Source organism: Alosa sapidissima, chromosome 11 (genome assembly GCF_018492685.1).
Source record: "Alosa sapidissima isolate fAloSap1 chromosome 11, fAloSap1.pri, whole genome shotgun sequence".
Lineage (NCBI taxonomy): Eukaryota > Metazoa > Chordata > Actinopteri > Clupeiformes > Clupeidae > Alosa > Alosa sapidissima.
Window position 1 is genome coordinate 12,972,531 of NC_055967.1, and position 19,786 is coordinate 12,992,316.

At 42.1% G+C, this 19,786-nt stretch overlaps 2 protein-coding genes across 6 annotated transcripts in view; one reads left to right on the top strand and one right to left on the bottom strand.

Annotated features, from left to right (window-relative positions):
- The window catches only part of arntl1a (aryl hydrocarbon receptor nuclear translocator-like 1a), a 15,322-nt gene extending 10,285 nt beyond the window's left edge, over positions 1 to 5,037 (top strand). For all 3 annotated transcript variants that reach the window (XM_042109903.1, XM_042109905.1, XM_042109904.1), the window contains 7 exons: positions 1,703 to 1,809; positions 1,928 to 2,078; positions 2,325 to 2,410; positions 2,819 to 2,927; positions 3,065 to 3,158; positions 4,145 to 4,238; positions 4,329 to 5,037. In XM_042109903.1, coding sequence (XP_041965837.1) covers positions 1,703 to 1,809; positions 1,928 to 2,078; positions 2,325 to 2,410; positions 2,819 to 2,927; positions 3,065 to 3,158; positions 4,145 to 4,238; positions 4,329 to 4,486 — 799 coding nt within the window. In that variant the 3' untranslated portion in view covers positions 4,487 to 5,037. The remainder of the gene's footprint in view (positions 1 to 1,702; positions 1,810 to 1,927; positions 2,079 to 2,324; positions 2,411 to 2,818; positions 2,928 to 3,064; positions 3,159 to 4,144; positions 4,239 to 4,328) is intronic.
- A 1,709-nt stretch (positions 5,038 to 6,746) lies between these two features.
- On the bottom strand, positions 6,747 to 19,176 carry btbd10a (BTB (POZ) domain containing 10a). Of its 3 annotated transcripts, XM_042110870.1 has the most exons (9): positions 19,010 to 19,176; positions 17,658 to 17,811; positions 12,916 to 13,112; positions 12,094 to 12,343; positions 11,899 to 12,001; positions 8,924 to 9,044; positions 8,263 to 8,460; positions 7,947 to 8,057; positions 6,747 to 7,532 (listed from the first exon to the last, which is right to left on the bottom strand). In XM_042110870.1, the coding sequence occupies exons 2-9, from the start codon at positions 17,756 to 17,758 to the stop codon at positions 7,216 to 7,218; spliced, it is 1,398 nt and encodes a 465-aa protein (XP_041966804.1). In that variant the 5' UTR covers positions 17,759 to 17,811; positions 19,010 to 19,176; the 3' UTR covers positions 6,747 to 7,215. The 3 variants fall into 3 exon arrangements, with proteins under 3 accessions (XP_041966804.1, XP_041966805.1, XP_041966803.1); XM_042110871.1 differs by lacking the exon at positions 17,658 to 17,811; XM_042110869.1 differs by lacking the exons at positions 17,658 to 17,811; positions 19,010 to 19,176 and adding an exon at positions 14,476 to 14,783.
- Between the last annotated feature and the right edge of the window lie 610 nt (positions 19,177 to 19,786).

Genomic DNA, 19,786 nt, shown 5'->3' on the forward strand with positions numbered 1-19,786 from the left:
GGAACAGTTTAGATTTCAGCTTCACATCAGTGAGCCATAAACAGTATAAACAAATGTACTTGAGAGAAATTATTCAATGACAATTTTAATTCAATGGCACATCATTTTCCAAAACTGGCAAATCTAACAAGAATATCAAACAAGGGCATTACATGTCTCTTTTTTTAGGAAAATAAACAAAATAAAATAATTAAGGCATGTTGACCAAACACAAACCAAAACAAAACATGTTGCCACTCTTAAGAGAAGTAACTCTTGACTGAATTAATATGGTATGCTATCAAAACGTCATTTTAAAAGAAAATCGAAGACTCCTCTGACAAGAAACACCTTCAAATTGTATTAACTTAGACATAAAATATCTTTAACTTCATAATTCAAGTGTAATAAACGTCTTTTCTCTTCTCCACTCTCTCTCCCCTGACCTTCAGTGCAGAGATAGCCCCAGATAGCAACCATTCTGACAGCTAAGTCAGAGAAGATCTGTGCCTTATGGTTAAGTGTGTTAGTGTTTTCCATACTGCTGGTACCAGCAATGGTGCCCTCAATGGTGACCAAAGAATATCCTTTACCTTTGTGAAAAGGAGAGGAGAGCAGGAGAGAAGGAGTTGGACTTCAAACATTTAACAAAATCTTGGCTTCAGTTTAGTTGAGAATAGTTCAGTAAATCAAACAAGTTTGAATCCCAAGCAAAAACCAAAAATAATTCTCTTATTGAGAGGAAGCAAAAAAAATAATTCAATACAGTTAACAGTCAGATGCATCTTTCTTATGTGTATTCTCAGTTACAGATATGTGACCTTCATGCATATCAGCTGGCCAACACACACACACACACACACTCTCACTCAGGGCTCATGTCGACTGACAGGAAGGAAGACGGACTCAGTCTTTAGTTGCAATACATACAACACATAACATGTAGCCTATAGTCTCCTAATTATTTGTGGTATATTTGATTGGCTGACACACAATGTTAGCAGCACTGGGATGTTTTGAATAGGCGTCCCCACCTTTATCTTAGTTGGGCCCAACTAACGCTGCTGACCATGTGTGGCTGCCACAGACAGACAAAGCTGCCAAGTAAGTTAACTTTCCCTTAACAACGCAGATGAGGCGGAAGTTTTCTTAGATTCAAATAGCTTTGCAGCTCCGAACAAACTATGCCAATTAGTAGTTCAAGCAGGGACAGGTTGACACTCAGACATGTTCGTATCAGAGAGTACCTTTAGCAAATAGACAATTGCAAAGCACACATACACATAAACTGACTCATGTTCCTGATTGGTTATCTTAAAGTGACTGGTCTCAAAATTTGACAGATAGACTTTCTTTGCCAGAGTCCAATTTCGCAAACCCAGTGATAGTGATCCTTCTCAAACACATAGACCCAGCCCGGAACAACTGACTCTTCCGGAGATTCGTTGACGTAGGCCAATCTGTGTGCGCACATAATCTGTTCCTTCTTTTCACGGGGCCAAAATGCCTGGGCCGGAGCTGCAACTCTTAATAGTCCATGTGACTAAATGGTCCACAACCAATCACAGCTCATCACCTCTCTCTATTTTCACATAAGAAATTCCAAAATAATTTCCAAAAATACCCTTTTAAAATGTGTTTTGATATCAGTTCATTCATATTTGAGTTGACAATAATGCTAATATACAGTCAGTTGTTAATCAAAGTTTTTGTCTTTGTTTAGGGCCACGGCTATACTTGCATATTTACCCCAAGAGCTTCTAGGTACTTCCTTCTATGAGTATTTCCACCAGGATGACATTGGACACCTGGCCGAATGTCACAGACAAGGTATCATTTCATCATTAGCTTAATTTGACAAAGACATGACTAAAACTGTAAGATGGTTTGCAGATAAGTTCTAAGTGGTCATTGTTGGAGTCTGATGAGCTGTCTCATGCATTGCTAGTGCTGCAGATGCGGGAGAAAATCAATACAAACTGTTACAAGTTCAAGATCAAGGACGGCTCCTTCATCACCCTGAGAAGCCGCTGGTTCAGCTTCATGAACCCCTGGACTAAAGAGGTGGAATACATCGTCTCCACAAACACAGTGGTCTCGTAAGTGCAGCCGCATTCTACTCTTCATTGCACATTCATATAAGGATCAGTATGATGTAGCAACTCTATTGTTAAAGGTACAGTGTACATGACCTTTTCCGAGTCGAGTCTAAATTTGTGCTTCCTAATGGTTAAATATCAAGGATTTGTGAATAGTAAAATAAATAGTAATTGTCAACCAATAAATGGGTTTATGATGTTTGTGTTTGCGTGTCTGTGAATTTCACACCGGTCCTCTCTTCACAGAGGGAGTGTGCTTGATGGAGCCGATCCCAATTACCCCCAGCCAGCGTCATCGCCTCAGAGCATGGACAGTGTGTTAACATCAGAGGGTGAGCTTCATCAGCAGCTCTCCTCTCCTCTCTCTTCTCTTTCTCCTCCGCTCTCCTCTCCTCTACTGTACGTGCTCTCCTTTAGTAGTCTGAGGCTCTTTTGGTGCTCAATCTTGTACTCTGTAAAGGACACGTTCAGGTCAACACTGCTCATGTGACATTAGAGGATATTCTACTTGTTCATCATTAGGTTCAGAGTCAATACAGAATCTGTACATTAAGTACCAACATGAGACCAATTGTTTAAGGTTTGTGTAGAGACCATAATATCTTTTATAGCCACATTGATGTTCTGGCAAACTCCAAAGTGAATGTTGTTGATGCGCAGAGATGTGGGGGTCTGTGGAGGATTGGAATGTGACGTGTTGGTGATGGTGATGAGTTGGTGACTGGCATGTGTGTCCACAGGAGGAGGGAGGCGTGCACTTCAGACGGTGCCTGGCATTCCTGGGGGCACACGTGCTGGAGCTGGCAAGATCGGCCGCATGATCGCTGAAGAAGTCATGGAGATCCAGAGGTGAGGGAAAGGGTGTGTGTGTGTGTGTGTGTGTGTGTGTGTGTGTGTGTGTGTGTGTGTGTGTGTGTGTAGTGCAGTAAGTATGTTTTGTCCCCTTATCTGGCCCTGATGTTCCTGTGTCCTCCTCCTGTGTGCAGAATTCGAGGCTCGTCTCCCTCCAGCTGCGGCTCCAGCCCTCTGAACATCACCAGCACGCCCCCTCCTGACACCTGCTCGCCCGGGGGGAAGAAGGTCAGAGCCCATGGGAGCTGAGCGGAAGTGTGCTCTGTAGCTCCATCACCACACACACACACACACACACACACACACACACACACACACACACACACACACACACACACACACACGTCAGCACGCTTCACTTCCACACACACACACACCTCGGCACGCTTCACTTCACTCATCAGAATATAACCGTGTCTGCATGATACAAGTGGTGATAGACTCGTGTCTTATGAAAGGATTTGCTGTGTCTTATGCACAACCAAATCTGAAGTGAAATACTCTTTTGGACAACACCAGTGTTCCACAGATAATTGTTCACTCAACAATTTAAAGGACCTAAAGTGTGTTGAAACACAAATTACAAAAATAATTCTGTGGAAATGCATGGATTCAGTTGCTTCCAGTAGCAGCAACTGGAATCCATGCATTTCCACAGAATTATTTTTGGAATCTGATCCCTTATCATACCTGTTAGTTCGTACTCGTCGCTCGACTTATCGTGACTAAAGATGGCGTTGAACGGTAAAATTCCTTAAGGTACTGTCTGTATAAATCGTCTTGTAAATAAACTACCAGTGCTTTTTCAAAGTTCTCCATGTCTCGTTTTAAATGTCAAGGCCCTCGTAAGTCTACCAATGAAGTATGGAGCTACTTTGAGCCTCGTAAATGGTGTAAAACAGTGATTTATTTGCATGGCTAGGACGATGCCCGAGGCACCGCAACGAAACACTGTTGGTAGCATTGGCTAACTAGCGCCAGATTTCTGAGTGCAGGGGACAAGCCGAGGTGAGCTATGAGACATATGTTCACACTCGGTATTATGTTTCAACACACTTTAGGTCAAAATCACACCGGAATTATCCTTTAAAGATGCCACCTTTAGGGACATCGGATCACTCACTGTAATTTAAGTGGGTGGTGGAAATGATTTGTGATTTGTAGGATGTTGCCTTCTGTCCTTCTCATGGTTATATTTTTTGTATCGTTTGCAGATTCAGAACGGAGGAACTCCAGATCTTCCCTCTGGAGGAATGGTGTCGGGACCGGATTCGATAGGATACCCATACTCTAACAACTCCATCATGAGTGAGTTACAGCTTTGTGTGTGTGTGTGTGTGTGTGTGTTGTAACTCCAACATGATCCTTAATTTCTATTTGTTTCATTCCTACCTCTAGGTGACAACTCCCACCTGAGTATTGACATCATGGACGAGCCCGGGTCCAGCAGCCCCAGCAATGACGAGGCGGCCATGGCGGTGATCATGAGCCTGCTGGAGGCCGACGCTGGCCTGGGAGGCCCAGTGGACTTCAGCGACCTGCCCTGGCCCCTGTGAAGGGGGGGTGGGGAGCTCTGTCGGACTGAAGGGGAAGGGGGGTGGGGTGCCTAGACGCTGGTAGGTTATGAAAAACTCCTGGACCTGAGAAGCTGGCACCTATGGAGGCATATCAGCAGGACGCATGCCACTGCCCCTGTGCTGCTGAGAATGAGAGGTGCAGGGCTGTTGTCAAATAGGAACTCGCGCGCGCGCGCGCACACACACACACACACACACAAACACACATGCTTCAGTTCACACATACGCCTTTCCCTGCCAGACGTACTTCCATACTGCCTGTTCACAACAACATGCAAGTTAAGGCCCTCCTGTCCTCTGTATTTACCAGACCCGTCCCCTTATGCTCTTATCCCTTGAGGAAAGTCTCATTTTTGTTTTAGTGTTTTGATGTTTTTACACTACAAATGGTTTCAATGTTAAATATTCTTTATGTGAATTGTATCATGTAAGAAATATTAATGCAAAGTATATATGGTAAAGTGTATTGTATCAGCAGTGAGATATTTTTAAAATAAAAGATATTTGTTTCTCTTGCTATTGAAATGAAATGTATGTAGTTTTTTGTAGTTTGACGCTGATCTAGTAATTGCAGTATGACTGAGTAATTTGAAGCTGTAATGTTTTAATGTTGTTCTCAATAACCACTTTAGCATGACCTGGATGATGCAAACCACCCTTCTGCCCAGTTACTACATCATGAGAAAGTGGCTAGTACCCCATTGGTCCCGGGCTGAGATATTTTTGTAATATGTTGCCATCCAGTGGCAGAATGCTAGAAGCCAGTGAATGATGAGAGATGCATTGCCTTGCAACGTGATGGAGAGTTCCCGCTTTTAGGCCTTTCTCTGGTTTTTTCTGTCAGTTAACATTCTCTGGGTTCATATTTATTGATCTGTGCCCCCCTCTTATCATGACCAGTATGGAGAAGAATACACCTCCAACAAACAGAATGTTATTCAAACACTTGTTGACGGCCTGATGACTTGTAGTTAAATATATTATGTATGCTGTAAAAATTAATTATAATCTAAAGATATGAAACAAGTGACGCCAAGATGATGTTAGATGAAATGCTTCAATGCTCAACTGCACTGATCTCTTAACAATAGGAACAGCACTGCAGGTCTGTCATTTTATGCCCACATACACGTTGGCACATCTGCCAGGAGGAGAAGCCCTGAGTCAGCCTAAGGAGGAAGTGCCCACTCAGTAAACGCTGATGTGATGACTCCCAACTACCGGTTCTCGTTTCTCCGTCCTATGTGTGGTAATAAACTGAACATTGAAACTGCTGTAGCTACAAATGCATTTGAACTTAAGAATGACTGGAAGAAGGTATACAAACTCAATGGTGCTGTTTACAGAGTTAGTGTTTCTCCTCATGGATTGTGGACTGAAAACACGTGTGACAAATATCACCCCTAGGGGACATCTAATGCTTTCTGTGCAAGGCAACACAACAAACCCACAGTAAGGCAATTTAAATATGAAAGGTAAGGTTGTTAATATCAGAAGCTTGAAATGTGAAAAGATGGTTACACTGGACACTGGTTAGTATGGTTGTGTTGTACAATTTGGAAAACAGGTGCAGTAATTATGAAGAAATAAGTAAGTATAAGTATATATACTCTTGATCCTGTGAGGGAAATTTGGTCTCTGCATTTATTCCAATCCGTGAAACACATTCAGCACACAGTGAACACAGTGAGGTGAAGCACACACTAATCCCGACGCAGTGAGCTGCCTGCTACATTGGCGCTCAGGGAGCAGTGAGGGGTTAGGTGCCTTGCTCAAGCGCACTTCAGCCGTTCCTACAAGTCAGGGTTCAAACCAGCAACCCTCCGGTTACAAGTCCCAAGCACTAACCAGTAGGCCACAGCTGCCCCAAATAAAAACTGACCACAACTCTGTCAGTTCTGAGGATGCCATGAGCGTCTTTTTAATTACTGCGTTCCAGTCTTCAAAAGAATGCCAGTCTTTCTATAGGCTCATCCTGACCATGTTGGCCAAAGTTAGCACAAAGTTATGTTGTTTCATAGCGAAGTGACAGTTTTATGAGGATAAAATGGTGAAGTTATGCATATAAACTGTTTAGTGGGCTCAATCGTTCATGAGTGGCCAAGTATGGAGGTCAGCACTAAAACTGAGAATATAGTATACCTCGGACACAAAATAGAATTCCCATAAATCAAGTCAATAAGGGTGTTGAACAAATTTAGACCAAGAAAAACTTCCAAAAATAACACGGGAAGTATCATTTCACTGCAACAAAAGAAGGTACTTTATTAAAAGGTGACATCATTTCTGCATGTTGCCTACATGGTGGACATTTTCAGTGCTACTCAGCTGTAGCACTGTGTAGCATGCTTCACAGTGAGGCCACACACATACTAGGTTCCTGTCTGCAGTCAAATTATGCTTTCACAGAAAAAAACACACACACACACACACACACACACACACACACACACACACACACACACGGTGCAGCACCACTTGACTAAAGAGCCCAAAAAAAAACTCACTGTCTCACAGTAAAAAACAGACACACAAAGCCGTACTAAAAAAAAAAAATCAAAAATTTTCCAAACTCAAAATGTTTTAGAATCAAAGGGGGCTGAGGAGTGGGCGTGAGGAGGGCTGTGGGGGCAGTAAGGCCGAAGAGCAGGTGTGAAGGCCACAGTGTCCGAGCTGGCTCCTGGTGGCGCTGCTGATGAGCACGAGGGTCAGGTGGCGGGCGAGGGGGCGTCGGGCTCAGGCTCGTAGTGGTAGCTGGGCTGCGGCTGATGATTGGGCAGGATATCAAGTTCGTCCACCTGGGGCCCAGGGTGCATGACCACCAGCTGGTCCTGAGGAATGTCTGCGGCAGCTGCCGCCAGGTTGGTGATGGATTTGCTCTTGACACACTGGAAGTCCACGTGGCGACTCTTGCCCTCCTCCTTCTCCCAGGACATGCGGATAAACGGCCGCTGCACGTAGTTGTAGATGACCTCAGGACGACCCCCAGGCCGCTTCTTCACCTTCTCCTTGTACGTGGGATAGCCTGCAAGGCATGCGTTCACAAGTGTAAGGGCTGAGCTACACCAGGCACGTAACTGAAGCGTTCCGTTCGCGTTGCGTCTGCTGCAAACAATTAGCTTCCACTATATTCAATGGAAGTAGCTACACCAGACGTGATAGCGGCGCGTACGTTCGAAAAAAAATAGACCATTCTTCTAAAATGGATTTTAAGCGTCGCGAACGGAACACTTCAGTTACGCGCCTGGTGTAGCTTCGCTGTTAGTCAACACTTTAATATTTAACGTGCTCATGTCTAATGAGTCTCTATTGACACATATCTGACCAAGCATGTCTTTCAAATGACATACCATCGGACAGAAACAGTATCACTTTCCCTATGCCATATGACATATGGCCAGACAGAAACCATATTACTTACAGTAAACAGTTATCTTACCTTCAATGCCTAATCGGATTTTCTTCAGTCCTCTCTCCTTTAAGACCGACTTGGCAACATCTCGATTTTCAATGTATTTAAAAAACCTGTATAGTTTTGTGCTGTATATTACTGTAAACAAAGGAGAAAAGGACAAAAACACATCAGCGGGTCTATCTCAACATGAAAGAACCATATCTTTGTTGAACCAACGCTTGTTGATAAGTGTAATGAGAATGCTATGGCATAGGATTGTTTTTCTATCTACACTAACAGAGGTTTGGGGGACCTTACAGGTCAGCTATAAAGAGGTTTGGAGGCTCTAGTGGACACTGACTCTGAGAATACTCCTCTCCCATCTGCGGCGGGTACTCCTCATCCCAGTCCACCACGTCGTCGTCGGTCAGCACCACCACGTGGCACTCCCGCTCGCCGCTCTGCGCGCTGGCCACCATCAGCGGCAGCACCATCTCCTCCAGGTAGAACTCAAACTGCCGCCGCGCTCCGTCGTTGGACAGCTCGTGCATTAGGGCACCTGCAGCCCGCAATAAAGCACAGGACGCCTCGATTAGCTTCCGTCAAAAAACACACGCCTAAAATCAGACTGGCACACTGGACATTAGCTTCCCACTGTGCTAGAGCACTGTCCAGAATAGCCGAAACCAATTAACACTTTACAGCTGATCAATACTCCGAGCCATGATGCAGACCTTGTTACAGCTGACGAGCAGCCAGACCACTGAAGGCACTGTATCAGAGTGCTGTTGACCTACTTCCTGAATAGCAACTCACTGAATGACAAACACCAAAAATAAAACCTTTGTCAGTAGGCACTCTCATGCTAGAGAGGAAATGAGGATTAGAACACAGCAACCAAATGAAAATTAATCATCATAACAGCACTAATAAGAACATTCGAGTGACCTGTCTAACTGGGTTAGTGCATCCTACACGTCAGGACTATCTGGTATTTTCTGAGGCCTATAACATTTACTCACTCAGGTCTCTGCACTTGATGGTGCTGCAGTCGAAGGAGATGCAGAGGTAGTCACATGCCTCTCTCAGCTCTGGAATGGAGATCCCATCAGGGCAGCGGATTATCCCCGACTTGTAGTAATCCTGCGTAGGGAAGCGGGTAGGGGGGAAATATAAACAGGCGGCCATTACTTCAACAGCACAGCAGAGCACAGCACACAGCCTGGTAACCAGACCAGGCGTGGAGCGAGCGCCCTTCACCCCTCCCACTCCTCTCCCCATCATGGCAGATCCATTTACAGTGAGGGAGGCAGCCGCTAGCTCACACACAATCGCACGAGAGGCACTCGCCTGCCACCTCGTTGAAAATGCCCGAGGTCTCCTGCGGAGTGTGCGTTCCTCGTTGCCCTGATTCTGATTCTGGTGCTGCCATGGAGCGACAGCACCTGCTGCTCACAAGCAGCGTGATCACAAAATAACCAAGAAGATTCAAAAATTCAAGCACACAAATACATCAGTTTATGCTCGCCGCGAACAAGAACTAGGCGGATAAGTCCAAGACAAAGCCGTGTCCTGTATCCTAGGCAATACAGCACACAAATATAGCAACACCCAGGCTATCAGCCCCAGCGGAAGCACAGTAACAACGGAACAAACACAAGGCAAATTGGACTGGGAGAAACATTGCTCACAGATACCTCACAGCTTCCTCCTGCTCAACAGCCCCAAAGACATGAAGACGTCGAAAAGCGTTGAATGGCACAACTTGTGCATGCAGAAATGAAAGCTCTGGCATGTTGTTCAGTATTAATAGTTGATCCCTGAAAATCTGTGTTATGTAAGACACCACACATAATCTGCTGGCCCGTAAACTCTTGTGTAGCCGGTTGTATCAAATGCAAACAAAAATTCACCATCACAAAAATCCTCTAGGTATGTATGCAAATTCTACCATTGCCAAATACATAAACACAGCATCATAAAAGATACAGGGCATTTCAGGGTCAAAACAAAAAAGCCAATGATCAAAACAACCACAGAGACTAATATGGTTAAAGGCATTAGTCTTTTTGTTTTTTCATAATTTAGTGACTTTCACTTAAGACAATCTATCTGAAGTGTTCTTTGTTTTGGCGATCCTCTTTGTGCAAAATAACACAGAGTCGATGATTGCAGCATTATTTTGTTAATTACAGTAACCTAATCAAATTTCTTGTGGCTTGAACATAACATCATACACTTTCTGTGCCAAACACAATGATCTCATATCATGCGTTATGACACACATTACACTTGACAGTGAGAATTTCCCTTCACTCTTTTGTAAGGTCAGGAGTCACAAATCCTAAAAATTTACTTAGGGAACAGTGTATGCAGGTTAGAAATCAGCTCAACATCTAGTTTGTAATCTGACTGTGTCCGTCATCAGTATTACTAATATAATTTATACTTTATGGACATACATCTCTGGAATTCAGTACTTATTGTCAGTAGTATTCATGTTAATTTATTGTTATTCATTTATTATTCTCCTTTTATCTGTTTCCATCTATTTTATTTATAATCTCTATGAGTTAGCATTTCACTGCTGACTGTAAACTGTAATGTTAAACTTTATGTGACAAATAAATCTTGAACTTGCTGCAAAATATTCAAGAACACAGTCAAGCATCTATTGCACAAACTCATGCAAGGAGCTACAGTCAAGCAACCCAAGACTTCCTTTGAGATCATCACTATGACTGAGTATATGCTCTGGCTGCCATACCAACTGGCTAGGTCACTACCGCCTTGCCCTTACGCAACATTAATGTGGATCTCGCAACATTATTGTGGATTCTTTGCTATCTTTGCAATAGGCAGTTATGTTCCACATCCTCTAGCTATGAGCTGTTAATGTTAGAAGTAGGAAACTAGTGGTATAAACCATCAATGACAAACTAACATTAGACTCATATTAGACTATTATAAGTACAAGATTTCCAGTAATCTCAGATTAAAAGTCCAACACATGTAGGCTAATGAAAGTGGTGGAAGCAGGGTCTGTCTTGTCTGTCTAGTGGGTAGAAATGAATCCAAACCTATTTACTACATCTTAAATGAGCTTAAACACAATACAGGAATACCAGACTTGCTTTTGAATTTAGTGATCAAACACACCGTTTCAGTAAAATGCTGGCTTCATAGCCTGACCACAATAAAAAGTAACATTAACGCAGCTGATGCAAGGCATCAATTGGCCTGTCCCTGCCAAAATGTCAAATGCCCTGAACAGAATTTGCACACACTGACGCATAGACAGATGAAACAGCATATAGCGGGCAGAGGCATAATAACAACAATATTTATACTTGCTCATCTATAGCCAATTGTAATATTAAGCCGTGTGTTGTAAAGCATTTTTAAGACAGTAAACCCAAGAGAATGTAAAGCTTATCTTTCATATTTATCAGTCAGACAGTACTCATGATCGGTAAGGGGAGAAAGAAAAACTTGGTTAACTTGTTTTTGACGTTTTAAATCATCAACATAGCATCACTCAAGTTAAAAAGTGAAGTATTCGATGCTCCTATCCTGCTATTTCAATATGGTCATTTACACAAATCTTTATGCTTCTTTGTAAAATAAAGGGATCATCGTTCTAGCTACAGACAGTGTTTGAAATGCTGTTGCTACAGTTTACTGTTAGTCATGTTAAATATTTTCCCTATAGACTATATTATACTTTAGTTTGATTCAAATCAGCCTTTTCACCTTCTCTATGAATTGCACAGCAAAGCAATGCCCTGCACATTGCCATCAGCCCAAACAAGAATCACCACATGATTAATAAACAAGCTCAGACATCTGCAAGTTCAATGAAAACTCAGTGGTTTCTCCTTTCTCCCTGTCACTGCGGAGTAATTCTATTCCAAAGCCAACAGGAACTGGTCTATGGCTCTGCTGAACTGCGGGAGAAGGTGAACGGTAATCTGAGAGGTTGCAGAAGCCTCCTTACCAGAATGGCCCGGAACACCGTGGAGCTGATTCCCTCGGCCACCTCATACTCCCCCTTCTCATTAGGTCTGGTGAAGTTGTACTCCCTTCCAGATCCAAACATTCTACAACAAAGCAAGACAGACACACTCTTTAAGCATGTCAAATTGACCAAGTGTGGGCAAAACGTAGAGTGTGTTGGAGTGAATGGCCGCACCTGCCCAGCATGGTGTTGGGCTGAGCTGTGAAGACGGAGGGGTCCACTACAAAGCGTGTGTTGTCCACGATCAGCGTGACTCGCTCACAGGTTCTGATGCTGCGCAGGCCCTCCTTGGCGCTGTCGTAGATGTAGGTCAGGTCGGTGGGGCTGTGACCCTTACAGGACAAGTCGGCACTCAGCAGGCCACTGGTGGCTGCTCGCAGGGGCCGGGGGCTGGTGGAGTATGGAGGAGGACCAGAGTCACGGTCTGTGGGGATGAACATGCAGGACAACATGTTTAAACCCTTGAGGCATGAGGCCACTGGAAGAGGACTTTTCAGGCCATATGGTCATAAGTAATAATATAATAAGTGCAATATTCAACACAATAATGGTTAAAGTGACAGTGTGTGGAAATGTGTGTGCTAGTTTTGATGTCATCTACAAGTTCATTGTAATGGCATACAGTTATCTAAACCTAAGGGCAGATAAATGTGTTTATCATTCTCACTAGTCACGCAGGCTAGGCACTTCCACCATCCCCATGAGAGAAAAGCTTTCATAGCTTAGTTTCCAAAAGACATAAAAAGCAGACCTTTTAGGGAGTTCCCACCCAGACAAAACACTCACTGGTCCTTTAAATAATTTACTTTGTAGAGAAGATGGATCAAAATATCTGGAGAAGAATGAATGGGAATGAGTCTGCACTCCACTCAGCCTGTTCCTGTGTTCATGCCACAATGGTAATTTCAGCACTGAATAAGTACTGCATCATATATTCCATAACTACTGCACAGTCTCACAAAGCTGCTGTGCAGCTGGACCTGAGTGGGCCCTCACCGCTGTGCTGCAGGCGGGTAGGTGAGGTCACATTCCGGATGCAGGGCGTGAGCTGGCCCTCGCCACGCTCATGGGAGGAGTCTCGGGAGCGGTCGCTGGGTCGCCGGTGTTCTCTGGAGTGTTCCGGCCCACCGCTGGCTCCCTGCAGGCTCATGGTCACCAGCTCCGACTCCAGCGTAGAGCCTCGCGACTGGGCACTGAGCAAAGGCAGCAGGAAGGTTAAAATAAAGTCATCTGAGGACCTCTCAGCAGCATGCAGCCCTTTCATTAATACATGATGCAACCTAAAAATGGACATTGTATAGTCAAATCAGGTCATTTTAGACCATTTTATTAGAAAACAGGCAAACATTACACATTTGTTGTTAATATGTTATTACCACTGTATGTCTAACTTTCTGACTGAGCAAACGTAGAACATATACTAAGACTATTTAAACATCTGATCATTGCAAGAACTAGGTGGCAACACCTCGGTGCAGCATGCAAGACTTGTCAATGAAATGTCCCTCCTCATTCCACATGGACAAAGACATGCTCAGAGGAAGAGCCAGGGCACAGAACAAAGAAGCTACATCTCAACTGTTTCTCTTGACAGTTCCAGACCGATCTTAATCCCACAATAATGTGAATCTACTAAAGTATTACAAATATTTAAAATCATAATTACATATTCTTTTAAAAAGGTTAAGTCATTATGATAATGACAGAAAGAGGTGACAGGACTCAACAAGGATGTTCTTGCATTGTTCTATTTGACAGATACTGTAGGTTTAAGTAATACTAATTTTTAAAGATATCTATATAAAGAAAATATATGAAGAAAATATATTAAAAATAAGTCTTGCCTAGCCAATATATAAAATCCTCCAATACAAATAGATAAAACATTATGCTAAAGCTCATTTCATTCATGGCTCAACATAGACAGAACAAGATCTGGCCAAACTGCTGGACCAACGCTTGACATTTGATGTGTTCTGGGACCTCATCATAAGAACTGCTCAAGTCATAAAAACCCTCTTTACTATTGTGTATGCTTATCCCAACTACATTAAAGAGGATGTTGTCACCAGAAAATTAGGTCAGCTAGATAGCTGCCAACATCCAGCACAGAGACGTGCTGAAGTACCCTGAGCCTCAGGGAAGAAACACAATGGAAAAGCATTGTGAGACTATGCATCTCTGAACATGACTTTTGTTTGATGATGAGGGGCACTAGTGAAACTCAGTGTTTCAGACAGATTATTATTATTTATTTATTTTTTATCTACGAAGCAGATGCCCTTTACTTAAAAGAAAGGTTCCAATCAATAATGCACCGCGCTGACACAGGCGGGCTAATGTTACACTGGAATGCGCCTAAAGACTTCAAGGGCAGAAAAGCGAAGTATGTTTTGATTTGACTGCATCAGAATATCACTTCATTGCGATATTATCTTAGATCATTAAAACGTTCAATAATTTGAGTTACTAAAAGCAGATTAAACGACGTGTGGTTTTATGAAAGTCCAAAGCATAATTGCATCGCCAAACAGAAAAAAGAACCCGATCACCTACCCCTCTTTACCACAATGCGCTTTAAAGACAAGGCAGCAACACGGAAAGATCTGGGGGATAAGAGCATAAAAGACTTGCGGTCCTCCAAACAATGCGGGCTTCCCAGCTGGTTTAGCATCCTCTGGCATTACTTTCCAACTTCTGCATATTTCGCATACTCCCTGACAACTTGTAAGGTGTGCATACAGCTAACACTATTCCTTTGTCACTCTGACGACCACAAAGGGAGGGCACGGGGACAGTCATTAAGAATCGTAACAGGAGTGCCGTAAGAAATGAATGGCCGTTTGCTTTATCCAAGACTGACATGTGCGGCAGCCTTGCTGACGTAGACCGACCTTTATCTCTGTATTGTAGCCATTCTGTGACCGCGCAGGATCCTCCTCCAATTGGCAACGACCGTCGTATTCAATGAGGTGATTTGGAGGGGGGTGATTAAATATATGTACAGCACAAGATATCAAAGATGTCTTATAGTCTTACACTATCAAGAGGCGTGTCATTCAGGATGTTGCAAGCAACGATGCAGTGATTGTCGGTGCGCTTAGAGTAACCCAATGATTTGAGCGCGTGTATCTGACATAACGTTTGTAACATGAAGGTGAAACTGCGATGATCACCGATTTATGGGCAGTATTAACAATTTTGGATTCATTAGCCTACGGGGGGGGTTATACCATATTATTGAACGAGAGAGGAAGTGAAGGTATTCATATTCACCATTTGCTCCAATATAGCAGACACGAACCTTTAACAATTTCAATCACCAACTGCATAAAGCATAAAGGCGTTTCTCAATTGTTTTGGCCCAGAACACCTATAGCACCAAACTGAATTGAGGGTGGCGCTGCAGACCTTCACACAAATGAAAGAGGTTCCTTGCCCCGTTAAGCTTTGAATAAAGTCAGAACAGAAGAAAAAACACAAACATTGGAAACCCAATGGGTCTGGGACATTCTGGTTAAATATATAATGATAAAAAAAAGCATTTCCCAATCAAAATTAAGCATTAGATTGGTAAACATAGCTGAACTCTTCCTCCATCATGTAGGCCTATTATAAAATACTGTGACAAGATTCTCATTCATGGTAAAACTTACAAACGAGATGAATGGTTCCTGCTTCGCAGCCTGTGCATATTCAGGAGAGTGCAAATGTTTAATGCTGAATTTAGGATGCATAGGTTCATTTGATAACTGCAAACTGGACTGGATTTATTCAGAATTTTCATTTTTTGATGTAAACACAACTTGTTAGGGAATTCAATTGATAAAGGATAGCTGCATAGTTGTCTTGTTTGCCAACAGCCCAGGCATGATTGTGCACTTTGCTGCAAAAAGTTCTAAATTTATCTAAATGTTGGTTTTAAACTGTAATGAACATAAAAACAGAAGTGTCTTTTTCATTCCTTAAAACCATTCAGGACATGATTAACATATCCACCCCACTGCAGACCTCGGCTACTTTAGGTTCAAGGAGTCAGATTGGTTTATTTTATATGGACTATTTCAAGAGCATCCTATGTCCCCACACACATTTAGACCATGTTCTCTGATCATTAGCCTACTTCCAGATGGATCATGAGATTCTTCCCAAGACAACAATGAGAGGCTCTGATCTAAATGTATGCTGTAAACTGCATCTGTGTGCTATAATGTAGTGCAGAAAGTATTCACAGCGCTTCACTTTTTCCACTTTTTGTTATGTTACAGCCTTATTCCAAAACGGATTATTCATTTTTTTATATTCTACACATAATACCCCATAATGACAACTTAAGATTGAGATTTTTGCAAATGTATTAAAAAATAAATCACTTGTATACAAGTGTATACATAAGTATTCACAGCCTTTGCGATCAAGCTCAAAATTGAGCTCAAGTGCATTCTGTTTCCACCGATCATCATTGAGATGTTTCTACAGCTTAATTGGAGTCCACCTGTGGTAAATTCAGTTGATTGGACATGATTTGGAAAGGTACACAGGACAGGATTGTCTTGAGGCACAGATCTGGGGAAAGGTACAGAAACAATTTCTGCTGCTTTAAAGGTCCCAATGAGCACAGTGGCCTCCATCATCCATTGAGGGAAAGATGAATGCAGCAATGTACAGACATCCTGGAAGAAAACCTGCTCCAGAGCGCTCTTGACCTCAGACTGGGGCGACGGTTCATCCTTCAACAGGACAATGACCCTAAGCACACAGCCAAGATATCGAAGGAGTGGCTTCAGGACAACTCTGTGAATGTCCTAGAGTGGCCCAGCCAGAGCCCAGACTTCAATTCCATTGAACATCTCTGGAGGGATCTGAAAATGGCTGTGCACCGACGCTCCCCATCCAACCTGATGGAGCTCGAGAGGTTCTGTAAAGAGGAATGGGCGAAACTGCCCAAAGATAGGTGTGCCAAGCTTGTGGCTTCATATTCCAAAAGACTTGAGGCTGGAATTTCCGCCAAAGGTGGCACAACAAAGTACTGAGCAAAGGCTGTGAATACTTATATATATTTTATTTTTGTTCTTTATTTCTAATAAATTTGTGAACATTTAAAAATACTTTTTTCATGCTGTCATTATGGGGTATTGTGTGTAGAATGTTGAGGAAACAAATGAATTGAATCTATTTTGTAATAAGGCTGTAACATAAAATGTGGAAAAAGTAAAGCGCTGTGAATACTTTCCGTATGCACTGTATCTGGCTCATCAATAGAATTTACACAAATAATTCATATTTTGAACTTGATTAAGCATAACATTCTTCTACACCAGTGACAATGTGCACAACATTATTCACAGAACTTCCTACACCAGTTCCAGATACATTTTCTCATCTAACCCAGCAATACGGTGACCCAACAAAGGATGGGAACCCTATCATCATCTACATCACTAGCTCCACTGCTCAATAATTAGCAGTCCAAGCTTTCAAGTCTTCAATCCATAAATTCAGGACAAATCATCGCAAATTTCACAAAAGCCAAGTAAACATCATTAAAAAGACAAACAATTACCCACAATACTTATTTTGCAAATGCTGACAGGCCATGCCATCACCTACACAAGTGTTACATTTGCCTTCAACAATGAATTTTAGCAATGTTAAGGTTGTCACCAGGGCTACTTTTAAGCATTTTACCAAAGAACTGTATGAAAACTCAATTGTTTTTTTGTTTTTTTTACATTTACCTTGAGTGTTTACAAAGTTTACGAGACCGGCAGTTTGCCTTATGATCCCAGGTTTCATTATCGCTGGAGTTGCTGTCATATGAAAGAGGACATGAAGCCATCACACTTGCCTCTGGGTTAAAAGGCTGGAAACCTCGTCAAAAATAAACATATCCTGCAGAAATCAGTAAAAATGCATCAGCAACATTTCTACCTGGCAAGTTGAATAGTATAAGTAAGCATCATATCCTAATCTAATTCAGCAGCAAAGCATCTTCATTTGGAAATACTGATGCCAACAAACAATGTCAGAAATAAGAGAATGTGTTTACTGAAGCCAACTGAATATTCTCCTTGGATATAATTTTTCAGTGACATTTATTTGAAGCAAGGGGATTGATTCTCAATCGAAAGCTACTGACAGCATCAAGTAGGCAAGCTTGGCTTAATACTAGACAAGGCCTAAGCATCAAATCATAATTCCGTAGATAACAACTTGGCAATTTGGAGAAAAATGTGCTGACATTGTAGCACAGACCTACGGTACATCTCCAATTGAAAACTTTCCTTAGACGCCTCTCGGTGTCGCCAAAGTCCCAAATATGCATGCCAGCAGTGACGCTGCACACCCTTCATTTAACGCTACTTTTCATTAACAACAAATTGTAAGGTGGAGAGAACCATTTTCCAATACTTAATACAGGACATCCATACATCAATCTAAATGTATTCAAGTAGGCTACACATAACATTGCTTTCTGCCATGTTGCACAATTAGGCAGGAACATGTAATGCTGTCTAGCTAACGTTAATGTTACTTTTGCTAAATAAACACTTTATGTAAATGTTGAGAAACTCTGTGTTAACATTTTCCAATTTCTGTAACGTCATTAATACAGAACACATTTTTATATTTTTATTCAGCTAAGGATAGACTAGTTCAAAGTTGGCAAAGTTACAACTTTTTGTAGTTAGCAGACGTAGTCAAAGATAGGCCTAAGCGAATTTACCAATGTAAACATTAGTTTAACGTCAGCGTCAATGTTACTCTCAACGTAATCAGCGTTTCCGTTATTTATTTTTTCTCATGAAACCATCTGAAAGACCTAACATTAACGTAATTTAAGTGGCAAGACCTTTACATTACAGCCTGATTTGGTAGCAAGAATCTAGGATAGCTAAGTTAATGTTTAACAGGTGGATCCAAATAAGGCAACAGTTGGGATCACCAAAGCTAACCAAGCTATGATAAGTTATACGACACCTGCCGACCGACCGCTGCCGCTAGCATAGCTAGGATGTTTTTTGACAGACAACCAACCAAGTAAACTACCGTTAAACATATCAAAACAAAACCTCCGACGTTCCTTTACCTGTCAGTTTAGAATGAAGCTTATTGTTAATGTACAATGTAGCATCGTAGATCTAGATGAATAGCGTATGCGTATGCCCGGTAAAGTTGCAGTTAACGTTAACTGTGTCTAAGCAGCACCCACTGCAACAAACGTTAGCTCTTCATTGCTTTAGGTCTTTGCTTCCGTTAGAGTGTTGGGTAATCACGTAGCATAGTTCTCGCGAGGACATGACGCCATCGCAGTCTTTCTTTTTGTAAGATGAAGATGCTCTGGCTATAATTGGAAGAATAATTTGCATGTTTAAAACACTTGTCAGTATTTCAGGACAGCCTCTTACATTCGTTATTGAAATTGTTTTGCTGATATGTTGACACTGTTATCTCCTCCAGTGGGTTAGACCACTTGTAATTCCAAATATAGGCAAAATATAGGCCCTTATAGGTCCAAATATAGAGTGGCCTAGGACTAAGTTTTGCGTTTTGAGACTATTTAACTGTCATAATGTGCACATCACATCATATTTAGCATAGGTGTGTTGTTTAGTTTTGTTTCATTACTGTAACCCTTATTTATACAGTCTATAGGTGTAACTTGCATAATATATGCATATAAAACAAACTTTGTGGTATGACCTACGATATTTGAGAGTAGACATGCGTTAGTTTTTTTCCTGGATGTAAGCTATTTCCAAGTCCTGTCAATGCCCTTCAGGTCTCATCTACTAAACAATTAAACATTCTCAATATTGGAGTGATAATTTGGGAAGACTTCACTTGTGTCCATGCATGCACTGGC